The 17,431-nt window shown below is 37.3% G+C and overlaps 2 protein-coding genes across 2 annotated transcripts; one reads left to right on the forward strand and one right to left on the reverse strand.

Moving 5' to 3' along the window:
* Positions 1-1,066: 1,066 nt before the first annotated feature.
* Positions 1,067-10,262, forward strand: LOC143890256 (uncharacterized protein ycf23-like). The gene is made up of 9 exons (XM_077394864.1): positions 1,067-1,311; positions 5,487-5,552; positions 6,779-6,853; positions 8,075-8,137; positions 8,296-8,355; positions 9,321-9,410; positions 9,515-9,622; positions 9,816-9,938; positions 10,053-10,262. Exons 1-9 carry the CDS (start codon positions 1,111-1,113, stop codon positions 10,179-10,181), a joined length of 915 nt encoding a protein of 304 aa, XP_077250979.1. The 5' UTR covers positions 1,067-1,110; the 3' UTR covers positions 10,182-10,262.
* A 2,598-nt stretch (positions 10,263-12,860) lies between these two features.
* On the reverse strand, positions 12,861-16,810 carry LOC143889243 (HMG-box (high mobility group) DNA-binding family protein). The gene is made up of 5 exons (XM_077393417.1): positions 16,430-16,810; positions 14,036-14,093; positions 13,888-13,932; positions 13,395-13,475; positions 12,861-13,125 (listed from the first exon to the last, which is right to left on the reverse strand). The coding sequence occupies exons 1-5, from the start codon at positions 16,591-16,593 to the stop codon at positions 13,063-13,065; spliced, it is 411 nt and encodes a 136-aa protein (XP_077249532.1). The 5' UTR covers positions 16,594-16,810; the 3' UTR covers positions 12,861-13,062.
* Positions 16,811-17,431: the final 621 nt, after the last annotated feature.

Below are 17,431 nucleotides of genomic sequence, written 5' to 3' on the forward strand. Positions count from 1 at the left end.
GGCGTAGTAAAGTCCCATTATCCTAACCCTCCAATCTATACAGTCCGAAGGGTTAGGATCAACCTATAAGAAATGATTTTCGAGGTAAAAACCGATGTACGTTGTGGCCCGTAATTGTACGGTTTGGATCATCATATGAAGTGGGCTCCACTGTGATGTTTGAAAAAGTGAACTTTAGGCCGAGACACAGACACTACAACAAGGGATTTGCTAGCGTCCATTTTTGAATGCATTTCGCAGATGGGCTGTTGCATGTGAGAGGAGGCTCACTTTTCAACTGATTTTGTCTTTATTCATGAAACTCACCTTTCAACTGATTTTGTCTTTATTCATGAAGTGGCTGCTCTCAAATGCAACAGCCCATCCGCAAAATGCCTGCTGCAATGGACGCTAGCAAATACTACAAAACAAATATCTCTCTGTTTCTTTTCTTGTTCTCTTGACCATGGTTTTAATTTCGACTTAGCACCGAAACCGAAATGGGGAATACCCGAGATTGTACCTTATTTCAGCCGAAATTTTGTTTTTTCCCTGTTCTTCAACTCAAAAATCTCGATTTCTTTAATATATAATGTTCTCCAGAAATTTCGACCGAAATTTTGTATTAAATATAATTTTATTCTTATTTGGTGTATCGGATTTCGACCTGAATTTCAGTTTCAGTGAGGACAGAAACTCATTCCGAGACCGAAATTTGAAACCATGCTCTTGACGTAAGAGGAAAATCAAACGGTAAAAAAGAACTAACATTTTAAAATTTACCGCACACAAGGACTATAATGTGAATGGTAAATGGTAAATGGTAAATGGCTACCAAACTGGCAAACCATACCACGAAAGGAAAGTATGTCCTTTCACATGTATTTTTCTTATTTTGGTGCAACCAAACGGACTGTAAATCGCGTAGAATATTGTTTCCCATGCTAGATGCTCAAACAAAAGTAGAGTTCAGTGGCCAAAACCATCCATTTCCATAAAAGGATACAGATTACAAAGGTGGGTCCCATGAATTAACGGTTAGGATCTTTGTCCATTGCAAATGTTTTAAGCGGCACCATCTTATCTCCTCTCCACCCTAAGAAACAGAGAGAGAGAGAGAGAGAGAGAGCAATGGCCCATGGAATAGTCTCTGTACCCCTTTCATCCTCTCCTCACACCCTTCTACAACGCAAACACAACCCTCTTCTTAGCCTTTGTCCATCAAGCAACCGTTGTTCTGTTAGAAAAGCTATTTCTTTTACTACAAAAGCATTGCTTTCTTCTACAAAGGAGTCAGTTCTAAAAGATTTCCATCATCGAAGGGCTCTCAAGGTTGGATAACCCCTCTTCAAGTTCTTTGTTCTTCTTCTTTTTATATTTTTCTTCCTTTGTTTTAGTTTTGTGTGTATTGAAGATAGAGGTGGAAATATATGAGAAAAGAAAGGAGAAAGTAATTCATTTTCTCTTGATTGGAACAAAAAACATGGTCTGTTTGAAAGGGTTCTTTTGTGTTTTTCTGTTGGAAAAGTTATGGGAATTAGCTGATTTCTGTTTGAAGAAAAAATAGCAATGGAAATCGATAAATGATAGAGAAGAGGAAAGTAGCCTAGTGCGCCTAGTTTAAATTTCCTTGATAAGAAAAATAATAATTACAAGAGGAGGACATAGAAGGAACCTTGCCTCTAACCCATCAAAATGCAAGAAGAGAGAAAAAAATCCCCTAGCAATATTTAATTAGTGCGGATATAAGGGATACATAATTGATCACATCTAACAACTCCTCTAGAGTTTTTGGGTAGAGTAGCCCAATCCCAGTAAACTACATTAGTGTTATTATCACGAACATGATTGGTTTTATATTTATGCTATCAGCAAAGCTCGGCACTTGAAGTTGAGACAGAGGAAAGAAATTTGTAGGAGGGACGGGAATTGGGAAGGAGATTATGGCTGAGATAGAGGGGTTAGATTGCGCTTTTGAAAACAGTGTTTATGTCACGCCTCGACCCCACTGTGTAGATATTGTCCGGTTCTCGGTCATCTACCCTCCCCGGTTTTGTTTTCCAACAGCACTAACCGTGCCTGACCTACTCCGCGGGGCCCACCCCTTGGAGATGCTGAAAACGCGTCTACATAGGGATAGGGGAAATCCACATATATATAGCCCAGTAACTTTTCCTCCCTTTCTGATGTGGGATCTTTCAGTTTATATGGAACTTTTCATCCCATGAATTGTTTTGTCTGTTCATGCTTTTCTTTCTTGTATATATTGTATATTTTCTTGTCATTACATCATGGTGCAGAGAAGTTTATCAATGTCTCTTGCGCATAACAAACAAGTGGGATTGCATTCTTGTCAATAGTATGCAACCATCAACAGGTAGGATTGCATTTGGTTGCGATGATTTAAGGCCTGTTGATGGTTGCATTCTTGTCAATAGTATGAGATGACGGATAATATTTATGGAAGCTGTTATGGAATTTCTAAAGGTTTCCAAGTGTGTATTAATTGTACTAGGGTTGAAAACCTAGCAATATATTGGCCTTTTGAAGAAAATGATTGCTGGACGAATGAGATGACTAGCAATATATTGGGAATGTATTACTAAAAGCTAGATAGAATTCACTAGTGTTACACGCCTCTTAGGCTGTGGATAGGCATGGGATCTGCTTATTTGTGTAGAAGGTCTGTTGACCTAACAGAGAGAATAGATTAGGTATCGAGTAACATTTGTTGTCCCAATTGATGGTAAGCAGGAGAGTGATGGTGGGAGCTGGCTAATGGTAGTCAAAGAGTTCTAAGTAACAAATTCTAAAGAGTTAACTTCCAATCAAGGAAACATTGAGTTTTAAACTCTAGGATGCTAGGGAGATCTATCTTGTGCTGAATTCTGGTGTAGGCATGCTAGTTTATCTTGTTACTATCCAAGTTTTTCTATATTGGCACTGGGTCATTGATGAAGGGTTGTGGTTTGTGGTTTATATTGCTAGGGAAGTTGCATCATGAATTCTAAAATGTCATTTGATAATTTTTTGTGAGCAGCACTTTGGACAAAAGAAATTTCCTGTGTTATTGGTCTTTTATTCTTGGTGCTCTCTAAAGAGTGATAATGCTTTTGTGATTGTAAAGGAATACATTTTATCTGGATTGTCATCTATCAAGTTTCTATGGGAGACTGGTTATATAAAGGCATTATTTGCCTCTTGTTGTCGCTGGGGTATAATGACAGAGGCTAAAAAACAAGTGCTTAGTATCTTCAGAGACAAACACTACAATTCTTGAGGCATTACTAAACAAGCACTTAGTATCATCAGAGACAAACAATACAATTCTCGAGGCAATAGTGCTAACTATCATTTTTCTTTAAGGTGATATTTCCCCCTACAGAGACAATTCTATTGGTTGTAGAATGGTTTTGGCAAGTCGGTCTCTAGATCTAAGTAGCGCACTTCTCAACTGACTGCAATTCTCTTCACAAATTCAAAGAGAAAACACAGGATGTTTGATCAAATTCATTATGTGCAGATAAAACAGTAATCAGAGCATGATATAACACTAACCAAAAAAAAACTAGGAAAAAACAAGAATATTTTGCTTGTGAAAGAGCCTAATGACTAGATAGACTTTTGGGGATTCATTGATTTTCTAAGTATTACCCGATCTTTCTATAATCTTGTTATTACGCATTTATACAACAACGGGTGTCCCTTCCTGTGAACGGCGGTGTAGTCACAGCAACCCTTTTAAGCACCCTCCTAAACTGACCCAAACTTTCAACACATCTCAAATTCTGAATTGACACACATTTTAGAGGAAATATCTAAAAAAATTATTTGGATTTGAATTTCAAGTGAAATTAGCAAATTTCCTTTATATACAACTAAGACTTCTCCAAATAAATATTAAAAAGACTTGAAACCAATGCATCTTGCATAAAGAACAACCTAACCACTCTTCCAACCACACATATTATGGAAATATATTGAAAATGAATTATTTGAAAACTATTTTCCTAATAACACTAAAATCTTTGTAGTTTGTAAGGGATGGGCAAGGAATATGAATGTCCTTTGATCCTCATAAATATTCTCGTATAACGTGTCACGGGATGGGCAAGGAATATGAATATCCATTGATCCTCATAAATATTCTCGCGTAATGTGTCACCCTTTCATTTGGAATCTTTCATCATGTCTGTTCTCCTTTCACTGTTAAGCTTTGGTTGGTCTGGAGGCTTATTTTGGTAAACAAGTGATAAAAATGCTTTGGTTTCTAACCGTCTTTGCCATTGTCTGGAGGATATGTGAGGAGAACAATAGAAGCTCAGAAGGGAGTGTTTGATATTTATTGTGAGTGGTGGATGGTTATGGATATTTTTGAGATAATAGTACTACATTTTGACAGAGCCAGCAATTAGTGATTTGCTATATTAATTCCATCTTGGATGGACTTTAAGCCTATAGAGGCCCTCTCAAATTCTCAATACCTAGTCCATGACCTTCGCGTTACATTGATCTCAACTTTGTTTGTATTTGTCCACTGGTAGAGGTTCAGTAAAGCTCACTATTGTGGAGCTTCACCGACATTTTTGCATGGAATTCTTACCATCATTGTGCTGCTGTTGTTTTGTCAGTGCTATCTATTAATTGAGAGGTGAACGCAATTGAGTCTGACAAGCTCTGCTAACTCTTTTCTGAAGCCTCATTTAGTTTTGCTAACTAAGAGGGGCTTTCCCACTTGCAAAGTCCTCATCCTTTTGGAGGTATCCTTGCCTCAAGTGGTTTTCTGATTCATTTCTTTCTTCATGCTATAAATAGCTCTTTCTTGTTTGTAACAAAAAAATTTGCAATTTTCTTATTGGCATAGTTTTTAGCTGAATGCACTTCCAGTTACTTTATAATATCATTAGATAATTTTTTTTGTTCCATGACCTTACTGCAGTGACTTCATATACGGCAACCTGGAGAAAACCCACTCCAAACTTTACAAGTTAGTAATTATCATTCTTAGAAAACAAAGCCGAATCATTCAGGCCAAATCAGCTTTGCTATGTCCTATGTGTGAGATGTGGAAGCCTGCATCTGATCCAGACTCGGGAAATAGCATCAATATGAAGACCCTACAAAAGTTGACACATCAACACATTTGTACCTGATAATATTATAAGAGGCATATACAATTTTCAGTTCATATAAGCATAAATGTATGAAAATGGTACCCAAAATAAATAGATATATACTATGTACCATTGTATGCATACTGTACCGATAATAGCAGAAATTAAGAAAGAAATTATCTTTCAGTGTGTCAACATATTTTTGACATTTCAAAAAAAAAACCATATTTTTTGACATTTGCACCCAACATGTGCCTGCCAAGGATTTTAAGAAATGTTGCTATGTAGCTTCTATTTAGTGGATATTTTATGATGGTAAGAGATCTCTCCTGTTCTTAAGACATTTTCGTTTTTTAATCTACTGTATTGCTCCAACGTCGCTTTCTGTTACAGATCATCTCGGGCCTTCAAAATTTTGATAGAGACAATGTGGCATCAGTTGTTATTGCTGCAGATAAGGTTGGTATATCTTCTCAGTACTGATCTTGCTACTCCTGGTGAATGTCATAGTTTTGGAAGGAATTGAAACTCTATCATGTTTTCTTTGGGGAGAGAAGAAAAGATACGGTGCTCCATTGACGGAAACTAATTAGTATATCTAAATGTGAAACTCGCTTTGCTGAATGCTGAATGCTTTGAGATTATTTTACATCTACTATAGTCTTCTACACGCCCAAAGTGAAGGTTTAAGTCCATTTGTGGTAAATTGCTTGATTTGTCAGAGTTCAATTCACTCTAGCACTGCTGCAGTCACACCTTTGGAGTTTTAACCTTTTTCCTGTCAGATCCAGTTCTGTTCATGCCAGTTTTGAAAAATCTAAAGAAAATGCGGGTTTTTTATCCAAGGAAAATAACTTACTTGGTCTATGTAAATAGAGTTATAAATAATCATGGATAAAATATCCTCTGTAAAAGGTCAGTGTATGGATTGTATCAATAGATTGTATTTGGTGATCCGGTTTCTGGATTTGTATTTGCTTCAAAAAAAATGTGAATTATTCATCAGGCTTGTAATCTTTTTTGCAAAGAACACGATTTGTTGCTCACGTCTCCCTTGTGCAAAATAGCTACTTAGAAGTTTCATCCATTAAGATGGTTCTGTGACTTTTCTACCAAGACCAGGGAAAATTGGCACAACTCAGTTAAAGAGGTGAAACCAAGAATTTTACCAAATTATCAAGCACGGGGTTAGAAGTGGGTAACTTTGTGATGCTCTAATACCTGGGCGAGGCAAATTCCTTCATCCAAAAAAATCTTTAGATGGAGTTTCTTCACTTTTAATTCTTCACCTGGTTTCTATTAATTGGCCGCACTGCTGCTTAAAAACCCACCCTTGTCGACTCAGTTTTTCCCTTAGCCAAGTTCTTGTCCAAGTACGAGTTCTCAAACATTGGCCCTTACCTCTCCATAAATGACAAGTGGTGAGGAGCACGTGTAACAACCCTCTAGCGTACAAGCAGAGCCCAATGATTAATCTTGCAATAAGTTTTGTTTTTTTGAACCAATTAGCCCACCAAATGAGAAGGTTACTACATTAACTATCTGATTGGAAACCTTTTCTTTATCTTTGCTAAGATTCTGAAGCAGCTTCATGTTCTGGCTTTGTTGAAAGATAGTGTTCTCTATGGCTGATCTTGTCTCTGCTCGGTATAATTATCACTAATATCTTATTGGACACATGACAGGGTGGAGCAACCCATGTGGATATAGCTTGTGACCCAGAGTTGGTAAAGCTTGCTGTGAACATAACTTCTCTGCCAGTAAACTCTATACACTTTGAAACTGGACATTTATTATATTTTAGTTTGTTGATGCAAAGACACTCAATAGGAACTTTTTCTGTGATCTTTCTCGTGCTGATCTAAATTATGCACATCATAAACATGGACATAGTCACATGTGTCCACATACATAATTTTTTGTGTTCACATACATTTTACATACCCGAGATTGCAAAAATCCTTGCTCAATGCATATTTAGTCGTCTTGCTGCAAAAGTCCAAATCTCCATGCGTGCATACACTGAGTTGCCACACACATCGTACGTATTTGCATGAAAAATTGAATGCACATTTAATATTCTTCTATTCCATAACACCCTCTGGAAGAACCTTTCTGATGAATCTTGGGCATTTCTATCCTCTAGGGCACTCACAGAACATGATTTTTCACTAAATTTTATCAAAATTGAGCTTATACAAAAAAGTAAATATGATGTTCTAAAGTGCGTGCACACATGCACGTGCACAGGAAAGTGTAAAACAAATGATTGGAGCTCAACTCAACTCAACTCAACTAACCCTTTGTCCCAAACTAGTTGGGGTCGGCTAATGAATCCTTTAGAAAATTTTCATGAAGAAGGTGAAAGGATCTACCCGGCTCAAATTGACTACGTCTAATCTTGACACTAGTTGGGTTCGTCTACATGGATAAATTTCTTCCATTCTCTCCTATCCAAGGTGTAAAACAAATGATTGGAGCTATTATCAAAATATGGTAGTGTGCATATCAATCCCCTACACACACAGAGGGAGGGAGGAATGCTTCAGTAGGGTGTGACCTTGTAATACAGCGAGGCGTGCCCGCTGTGGCACAATGGATCTCACCTTTGACTGATCTAAACTGTCTATCTGATTGGCGTTGCATTGGATCTCCTATGACCCAAAAATCGCTCTAATCATGCAACACAAACATTCCAAAGCTGTGTATTTTTAGCCGTTGAATGTGAACTGTTGGATATAAATATTTCTCAACCATCCATGTTCAACAACAGAAATACACATTATTTGATGTTATAATTGGATGTCTGACTTGATGTTTGGGCCATAGGGGATCCAAAGCAATGCCTACCAAATAGATGGTTCTGATAACCAAAGGTGGGACCCACTACACCATCGTTGGTGCGCCTCGCCTCATATGTATATGTATATCTGTCAGTAGTTTCATTGATTGTTATCTGTGAAACATCTTCTCTTTTGCAGATTTGTGTTTCTTCTGTAGATCCTGAAGCATTCTTTGCGGCAGTTGAAGCAGGTGCTCTGATGGTTAGAATCATAAACTTTTAGATCATAAATAGTTCCATTCAAATCCTGAACCAGGTTCAATGTGTCTCAGTTGCATATGCATAGTATGCTACAGGAATGGTGAAGAAAACTATTGGACAATGTGTTATGCATATTCATAAAGCTAATGATATGTGCAGGTGGAGATCGGGAATTACGACTCATTTTATGACATGGGCAGGATTTTCTCTCCAGACCAGGTATTGGAATAGATTTTGGTTTACAACTTAATTTACATTTTTTCTTTTTATCGAGGACAGTTAAATAAGCAAGACCAGTACATGATATTTGTCAAGAAAGCTTATGTTTGAAACTTCTCTGAGAATCTTATGATGTCATCTGTAGTTTTTCATTCAACTGCCATAGTTTCAAATTTAAACTGGAGACAGGTTTGGTTACAGGCCTATATTTTCTTGTTACAACAAGAGTTAAATTTCTTGTGCATTATACTGGGAAATTTGGAGTATGTTTCACCTGGAAAAATTGGCAGTATCCTTTGCTGAGTCTCGTTTGTGTTGGAGCACAGTGCTTCATACATGTTCAGATTCTAGGGTTACTTGTTAAAGAGAATTTCTTTACATTGATCCTTCTTGATTGTCAAAACCAAAGCCTTTAAATTCTACCTACACATATGAGGAGTCCAATATCATCCTATCTAACTTTGATATTGAAACCAGGGAATATAGAGAAAGGGATTGCTTCTTTTTAAAGATATTTATCCGAGAAGTGAACATGAATAGCTTTCAAATAATGAATACTTCTTTGTGTTTGCATGTTTATTCTATGGTTCTCAACCATACCCTTCATGCCCAACATGTTTTTTTTTATCCGGGCTTTTTGGAACTATGTATGTTTTGGGGTTGTAACCACTGATAGAGAAATCTTTAATAGTGCTTGTTTGAAACATCCTTGCAACACGTTGGTTTTTAAGAGTTTTGGTGCCACTTTCCTATGACTTTTTTAATATAAATATGTACGAAGTTCTAAACAATGTAAATTTGTGAAGACTAGTGTTCTTTGCATCTCTCTAAATTAATTCATTTTTTCTTGGTTCACGTTTTCCTTTATATCTTTGGGGCACTGGAGATTTTCATATCGGTTGTTACTTTTTACAAGGGGTGTATTTTTTGTTCTCTTCTCTCAGTCCATGTAGTGATTTTTGCAGATACTGAAGCTAACAAAGGAGACAAAGAGGATTCTTCCATCCATTACACTATCGGTTACTGTGCCTCATAACCTAAGCCTCCCTGATCAGGTTATTGCATCCCACTTTGAGAAAATATTTTTCAGAATGTTTAGATCCATCTGAGCGTGTTTCCATGGATGTTTCATTTACAATTCTGTTTGGTTAGTCAACAGGTCAAGCTAGCGGAATTATTGGAAAAGGAAGGTGCTGACATTATCCAAACTGAAGGTGGAAAATGTTCTAATCCTTCAAAATCTGGTGTTCTAGGCCTCATTGAAAAGGTAAAGAATCTTGAAGGAAATTAGCTCTCACCAAACATTAGTTGCATGGAGATTTATAAGCTGAAATAGTTAATTTTTTAGGCCAATGGGTGCTTTTCTCATTCATGCTGATGTAACAAAGACACCCATTTTTCGGCTTGAAACAAACTTTTAGTAATTGATTTTTGTTGGTGGTTTTCATTGGTGTTACTAGGCAGCTCCAACACTTGCAGCTGCATATTCTATTTCACGAGCTGTTAAAATTCCTGTTATGTGTTCATCTGGAATTAGCACTGTTACAGCACCGATGGCCTTGACAGCCGGAGCATCTGGGGTGGTACGTAACCTTTTACCGTCATCGTTACAAACCTGTTTCCTTTGGCCTTATCTTTGGCTTTAATAAAGTTACCTTTTCTCCAAAAAAAAAAAAAATGTTTGCCTTTGAATGCAGGGTGTTGGTTCAGCAGTGAACAAGCTCAATGATGTGATTGCAATGATCGCGGAAGTCAGAAACATCGCAGATTGTTTAGGCCTGCCTACCCAGCTACTCTTCAATAGCTCTTCTGCATATTTTTCTTGATTGATCCAAATTCCATCTTCACTTTGTTTAACTTCAATACCGAGGAAACTATTAATAGTATCATTTTCTTCATTTTAAGAACTGAAATTTTGAATGTATGTTTTTGGTATGAGAGGATCCCATATGCTGGCTCCCAAACTGTTTTTCATATTAAAATAATCTGTGTATTACACTCCAAATAGCAAGTTATAGGCTCCCACCTCAGTTGGGCCTTTGCACACAACACCACCCCCCCCCCCCCCCCCCCCCCCCCGGGCCACCCCAAACCCCCCCCAAAAAAAAAAAAAATGCAAAGAGCAGACAATTCGAGTCATTCTGTGAATCAATGGTTTAAAGGGACAAATAAGAAGGTGATCAAAGTTCAACCATCAGCATCATATGCTGTGCAATTTTCAAGATGTGGCCAGTCCTTATGGGCCCACAATTTGGATGGACAATGCCTCACTGAATGATTTCATCAATCCTGTGTGTGCCCGTGGGTGTTGCATGGGGAAGCACCCATAGAGGATAAGAGATCACCAGGATTCTGTTGATGTTTCTGCTTTAAGTCTTAATGTGACTTTTTGAATTTTGATTGGTTCTGTTACCCTTTTCCTTGGTTGATGCTAATAATTTTTTCATGTTCGTCGTATAACAGCTGCTTTGTTTCAAAGAAATTTGTTGACCCCATAGAGAAATGAAATATAGCAGAGTACCAGACATCGATATCTCTTGAAATGCATTTCAAACCTTTTTAATAAGAAAGAGATTGCAACTTCTTTCGTCCTCGTGATAATTCTTGTAGATAATGTGTAGTCCATGGCATCAAAACTTGTCATTGTGTAAAAAGCCAGAGTGAAAGCCGCTGTTAGAGTGAAGTTACCACAGAGTAGGCTTGACATGTGGTAAGAGCTACCTCGAAGTCGGAGTGACATTTCATAGAGTGGGCTGCTGTTAGAGTGAAGTTACCACAGAGTAGGCTTGACATGTGGTAAGAGCTACCTCGAAGTCGGAGTGACATTTCATAGAGTGGGCTACAGAGGACGGCAGATGCAAAAGCATGGTGGAATGTGATGGTCTTAAGTGGGAGCATGCATGGGTAAGAGACTAGGTGGAACCAGTCGAGTATGAGATAGGTTTTAAGGGCCTAGCCTACCGCATTCCGTCAACTCTGGGGGTTTTGGATATTGGTTAGGTACGTAACGGTGTGACAAAATTTATTGAAAATAACCAAAATCTGCTTTGATCGAGGTTTATTAAACAAAATTCTTTTTAGTTTTTTTGTAATAACCAAAATCACCTCCAAACAGCCAAATGGTATAATGCCACTATTGATAATATTATTTTCTAAATTTATCCTTTCAAATAATTTAATTAAATCAATTAGATTTTTAATTGACAGGCATTTAATATAAGTATTTGTTAAATGTTTTTAATTGCTAAGCATTGGAGGAATGAAGTGAACACTATAACTCATCATACATCAAGTGGACCTACTATATTTGGGTGCTGGACTGCTGGTTTTAAATTTCCGTCAAAATATTTCCTTTTTTATGGGCAAGCTGGGGTTAGGCAGGACCCTTACCAGAACTTTAAAGGAAGTCAAAATATTTCGTTTCGGATGAAATATTTCAATTTCGGCTACGGCCAAAACAAAATCGACTTGGAATCGTTAAAAGAGATTTTATATAGTGCCGTGTAAGCCCTTATAGTCTATTATTTTTCTAAAAGTACTGTACGGACCACATCATAGGATGATCCAAACCGTTCGATCTAGGTTGGTCCCCAAAAATCATATCCATAGGATAATCCTAGCCCTCCGATCTATAGAAGTTTCTATAATATGCAGTTCCTCTATAGATCGGAGGGCTGGGATTATCCTAAGGAAATGATTTTTGGGGACCAACCTATTTGCGTTGTGTTCCATCGTATGCAGGGGCGGAGCTACATGTAGCATAAGGGGGGCAGCTGCCCCTCTTGAGTTGGGCCAAACCCCTTAATAGGCCCAACTCAATTGGGCCCAGCCACCTTTAAATTTTGAAGCCTGCCCCACTTATGTATAAATCCTGGCTCCGCCACTGCTCGTATGGACGGTTTGGATCATCCTATGATGTGGTCCATACAGTACTTTTTGGAAAATTAACGGACTATGAGGGCTTACACCATATAAAATCTCTTTTAAGAATCCCCGACAAAAATGAACTTCACTTGTAGAAAAGAGAAGAACAAGGAAATTCCTTTTAGATATTTCTAAAAAAAAATGACAAAAAATAAAAAGAAAAACTACTTGTGAACAATCTTACCAAAATTTCGGTTGAGATTTCGTACCGAAATGTTTCCATGATTTTACAAGATTTTGGCCGAAATTTCGTACCGAAACCAAAACCTAAACTGAAATTTAAAACCTTGGTTGGATACTGTCACTCATTTAAAATAGATGATTAATAGTGGAAGAAAAAACATTTAAAATAGTTAATGAATATTTGTTTGACAAGTTTTTATTTTCCCGAATGATAGATCATTCCATTAGGGAGAAAAGAGCATATTGTATCATACTGCAGGGGCCATATTTTTTCTATAAGTTGAGGTGATGATTCTTTTCATTATCGACTATCAAAGGAGTTTTTGAAATTCTCAAAAAATTAATTTGTTCTGATTGAAGTGGTTTGAATGCTAAGATCATTGGGCAGAATTCACCTAGACAAAGAAAAGGAAACAGAGACGTCTACATTTGAAATGGACATACAACTAATCTCCAGTTTTCCAATTGAAAACAGGCTCACCTCAAGAGGTTTGCTGCCTTGGAATGAAATTATAGACAGGAAAAAAAAAGGTGTCAACAAGATGAATTCAGTTTGAAGCTGAGAACTGGGTCAAACCCATGAAGGTAATATACATCTCTCTACTCCATCACGTCTTCACTCCCGTAGTCATCATCAGATACCTTCAAATCCTCACCGCTTTCCTTTAAAAGAAATAAAGAGCTGATAATATATATAATAATAGGGAGAATAAAAATATGCAGACATCAAATCATTTGCTGCTTTCCTATAAGGCTGTGTTTCTTTCGACTTAAAATGGGCATAAAACAAAATTTACACCCATTTTAAGTGGGAAAATGGGTGCAAAATTTGTCTTATGCCCATTTTACGTTGAAAGAAACTTATAAAAAGTTTATAATATATACAGTAATGGGGAAAATAAAAGGATGCAGACATTAACAGAAGGAGTTACCTTTCTCTTGACGTATGCTGCCGTAGCCTCCTCGAACTCTTGCCTTTTTTCCGTGGCTGTATCATAGTACTGGACCTTTTCCTGGTAAATAAGCCAGTAAAAAAAGGCTTATCAGTTAACATTACACATTGGTTCAGCCTCAGTAAAGGGATCATCTTTTTTTTTTTAATCTGGTCAGTAAGTGGCATGTAAAAGAACTTGCTGCCTTTGTATCAAAAAGATCAATTGTGACAACTTTGCCGTTGTACTACTGAGTTGGTTGTCACTTTGTCATAAAGTCATCCGGACATTTATGTTTTGTAGATCATTGGATCTATTCAATAATTTTCAAACTTGAAAATTTATACAGGAACATGGCCCTTTTAGGCAGAGTTTAAAAACCAAGAAAGTGTTTGTATACAGCATCCCAAGTCTAAAACTTAACACCGGTGAGAAAAGATAAACTTGGACACAATACAACAAATGTATCCAAAGTTTCAAAGAATTGGCAAACCTCAAATGTCATTGTTTTCCACTTCTCTCCACATGCCTTGCCTATCTGAAACATGGAAGCATTACAGATTTCATAAACTAAGCAAAGCAAAATAATCGAAAAGCCAAAATCAACCATACAAAACAAACAATGAAGTGCTTGGGCATACATCACGCATCGACTTCACCTCTGGATGCTCTTCCTGGTAACCCTTACGAAAATCTTCCCTTCAAAACCAAAATACAGTGTCAATTCAAAATGCATGTTCTTACAAAGATTATGATCTTTTTACAAAGTCAACATCAAAAGAGGAATTATTCATGAATCCCTTGTGTAAGACAAAATATCGTAAAACAATAACTAGTCGGATAGAGTACCTGTAGTTCTAGCTATAGGAAAATCAATCTGTTTATCGTTAATAGGGAAAGGATGTGTCACTCATTAGATAACTAAGAACCTTAACCGAGGAGAAACCTTTGGGCACTAACTAGCAAGTTTACAGACAACTATATTACTGTAATAATATAAAGGATGTCCACTAAAGAAAGGAGATAACAAAAAGAAGCCGCCTGCAACAAGTAGTCAAGTAAGCAATAACATCTTCTTTTCTCTATTGATAATTATAATTGTCGCAACAGCTGACTCATTTTTTTTCTTTTTTGCTAATAAAATATGCCATTCAATAAATAATATGGTTGAAACATTTGGGCTAGCATAATTTGATGGACCAAATTACTTAAACACATTTCTTGAAATGAAAAAACATGGCTATCACTTGACGACCTTGAGACCAAGTGTTAGGCTATATGGTGTGCAATTTTAAACCAGCGAAAACAATATTTAAACCTCCACCATTATTTCAGTATTAACGTTCCCCAAGATTTTCTAAAGAGTTACATGAATATTAAGTTTATGAACCCCATGCTCCCCAATCAAATCAACTAAGTTGATGTACCAAAACTTCTTACACAGTAAAGCCTAAGAGATAGTGATGCAGGGAGCGTGGAGCAGCAACACCAATATGAAGACCAACACAAGAAGCAACTTAAATAATCTCGTAGGGGGTTGAAAACCCATGCCACGGTTTGGAGAAAAACTCCAATATAACACGTGTAAGGAGCCAAGCTCCTTCACCGACGGAAAAGAGCTAATGCCCTCTTCACAAGAGATGTCCCAAAAATAAACTTTATTCAATCTATCTTTCTTTCCTCAAGTCATTACATTATATAGATAGCCAAAACCAAAAAATAGAACCCCTAAAAGCTTGCCAGACAATTATTCTTAATCTTCTGTCTAAAGCAAGGTAAATAAGAATTAGAACATGGCTAAAATATTCCTAAAATAGTAATCCTATAATAGACCTATACCACATCTGTAAAATGGCTATAACTTAGCCAAATCAAGTGATCTTAGGATCTTTAGATAGGTAATCGAAAAACCTTTCTAAAAATACCAAAATTGGGCCAAAAGAACAAGATTTGATGCCCTAAAAAACAAATACTGCAAATAAAATGACGAAAATAAAAAATAAAAGACTTGTTCAACTCCATGCGTTCCGCATCAGATAGCTAGCATGGTGTTTTTTTATCCTCTGATCCTCGCATTAATACCCGATGCCAACACTTGTTCATCTCCAAAAATTCTATTGTTTCACCCCACCCATAACTCCACACAAGATAGCCATGGACCAAAAGTCCTCCAAAGAACTCTCTGTACTCATAGGGAAGGCCAAAAGGGCCACAAAAAAGAACCACTCGACATATAGGAAATAACAAGAAAGCCACATATCAATGTGGCTACACATACGTGTAGCTAACTTAGCTACACCGACGGCTTAAAATACAGTGGGCCCACATTGTTTGGGTGATCCAAACCATTCATTTGATAGGCCCTCACATTGATAGGGTGTGCCCAAAAAATCAGCTCCATTGGATAATCCCAACCCTTCAAACTGTGGAGGCAAAAATGGACAGATTTGTGAAGGTTTTTACATGTCCATTTTTGCCTCCACAAATCGTAGGGTTGGGATGATCCTATGGAGCTGATTTTTTGGGCACACTATATATTTAGTTGCTACTCGGTCTTGTAGCTGAGCTTATCTACTCGGTCGGTTAAATACAGTGGGGCACACATTGTTTGGGTGATCCAAACCATTCATTTGAAAGTCCCTCTTACCTAGATAGGGTGTCCACAAAAAATCAGACCTACAATATGAAAAACTTCATAAACATTGGTTAAAAGACAACATGGGAAAGGGAGGGAAAAGAAAAAGTCTTTTTTCCCCAGTTAAGAGTGTATTAATGCAACCATCATCTAAGAACAAACGTACCCAGAATTATGCCCTAGAAAAGAAGACGAACACATTTATCTTAAAACCCAAAATCACCAAAATAAAGAACCATTCAAAAAAAAATATATATATATATATATATATATATATATATATATATATATATATATATATATATATAAAGAAAAACCCAAAACGAAAATCACATCGAATCCCTGATTAAACAAAGAGTCGAAAAAGGAGGGAAGAGTGAAGTAGAAATGGGGAACTTACAAGAAGTAGAAGAAAGCAGTAGGGGGCTTTTTGGGCTTGTTGAGATCCTCTTTCTTTACTCTCTTCTTTGCTCTGCTAGTCTTTGGCTTCGCTTTGGCCTTGGTCTTTGCTGGTTTTAGTTTTATTTCTTTTTTGTTAACCTTTCGCTTCGCCTTCTTCTTCATTCTCTCTCCCTCACTTTCCCTACCACACCTTTGTTTTTCTACAAATGACACAGATTAGGGCGAGTGCGAGTCACCGATCATTTACTAAACTTCAAAACAAAGAGTGTCATTATCAAAACAAGGGAATGCCATCTGAGGCCGGGCTCAACCCCCACTTGACGGGTTCAACCTGATTTTGGCACGGGTTGGGTTGGAATTTCTAGGGTTCAGGTAGGGTTAGGGTTCAGAAAAGCCAACCCGACTTAATTTTGGGTTGGGTTAGGGTTGGGAAACTCAAGCCCGTCCTCCTAATTTTAGGGAGATGATATTATCACCCCCTGTAGTACGCATGTCCCACGCCAAATCACGTTTAAAGGGGGGCGAATGCGTACTACAGGGGTGAAAATATCATCACCCTAATTTTATCGTGATTTCAAAATCTTTGGGTTATGACTTTTTTTTTAGGGCGGTGATAAATTCACCCCCTTCTATGATGAATTCGCCCCCTATTTTTCAAAATGGACGATATCGCCCACACCATAGAATGATCCAAACCGTCTATTTGATGGGCCACAATGTAGATAGGTTTTACCCTAACTATCATTTCAATAGGATGATCCCAACCGTCCGATCTATAACATTTCCATAATGTGAGTCCTTCTTTATATAGGAGGGTTAGAATCATCCTATGGTAATGATTTTTGGGGCACAACCTTGGCCCACAAATGGACAGTTTGGATCATCCTATGGTGTGGCCGGTACGGTCACTTTTGAAAAATAGGGGTGAATTCATCATAGAAGGGGGTGAATTTATCACTGCCCTTTTTTATAATTCTTTTTGTTTTTGCCCCGGTCCAAT

This window comes from Tasmannia lanceolata, unplaced genomic scaffold, assembly GCF_043159265.1.
Source record: "Tasmannia lanceolata isolate RefF3 unplaced genomic scaffold, GAP_Taslan_0.1 ptg000013l, whole genome shotgun sequence".
Lineage (NCBI taxonomy): Eukaryota > Viridiplantae > Streptophyta > Magnoliopsida > Canellales > Winteraceae > Tasmannia > Tasmannia lanceolata.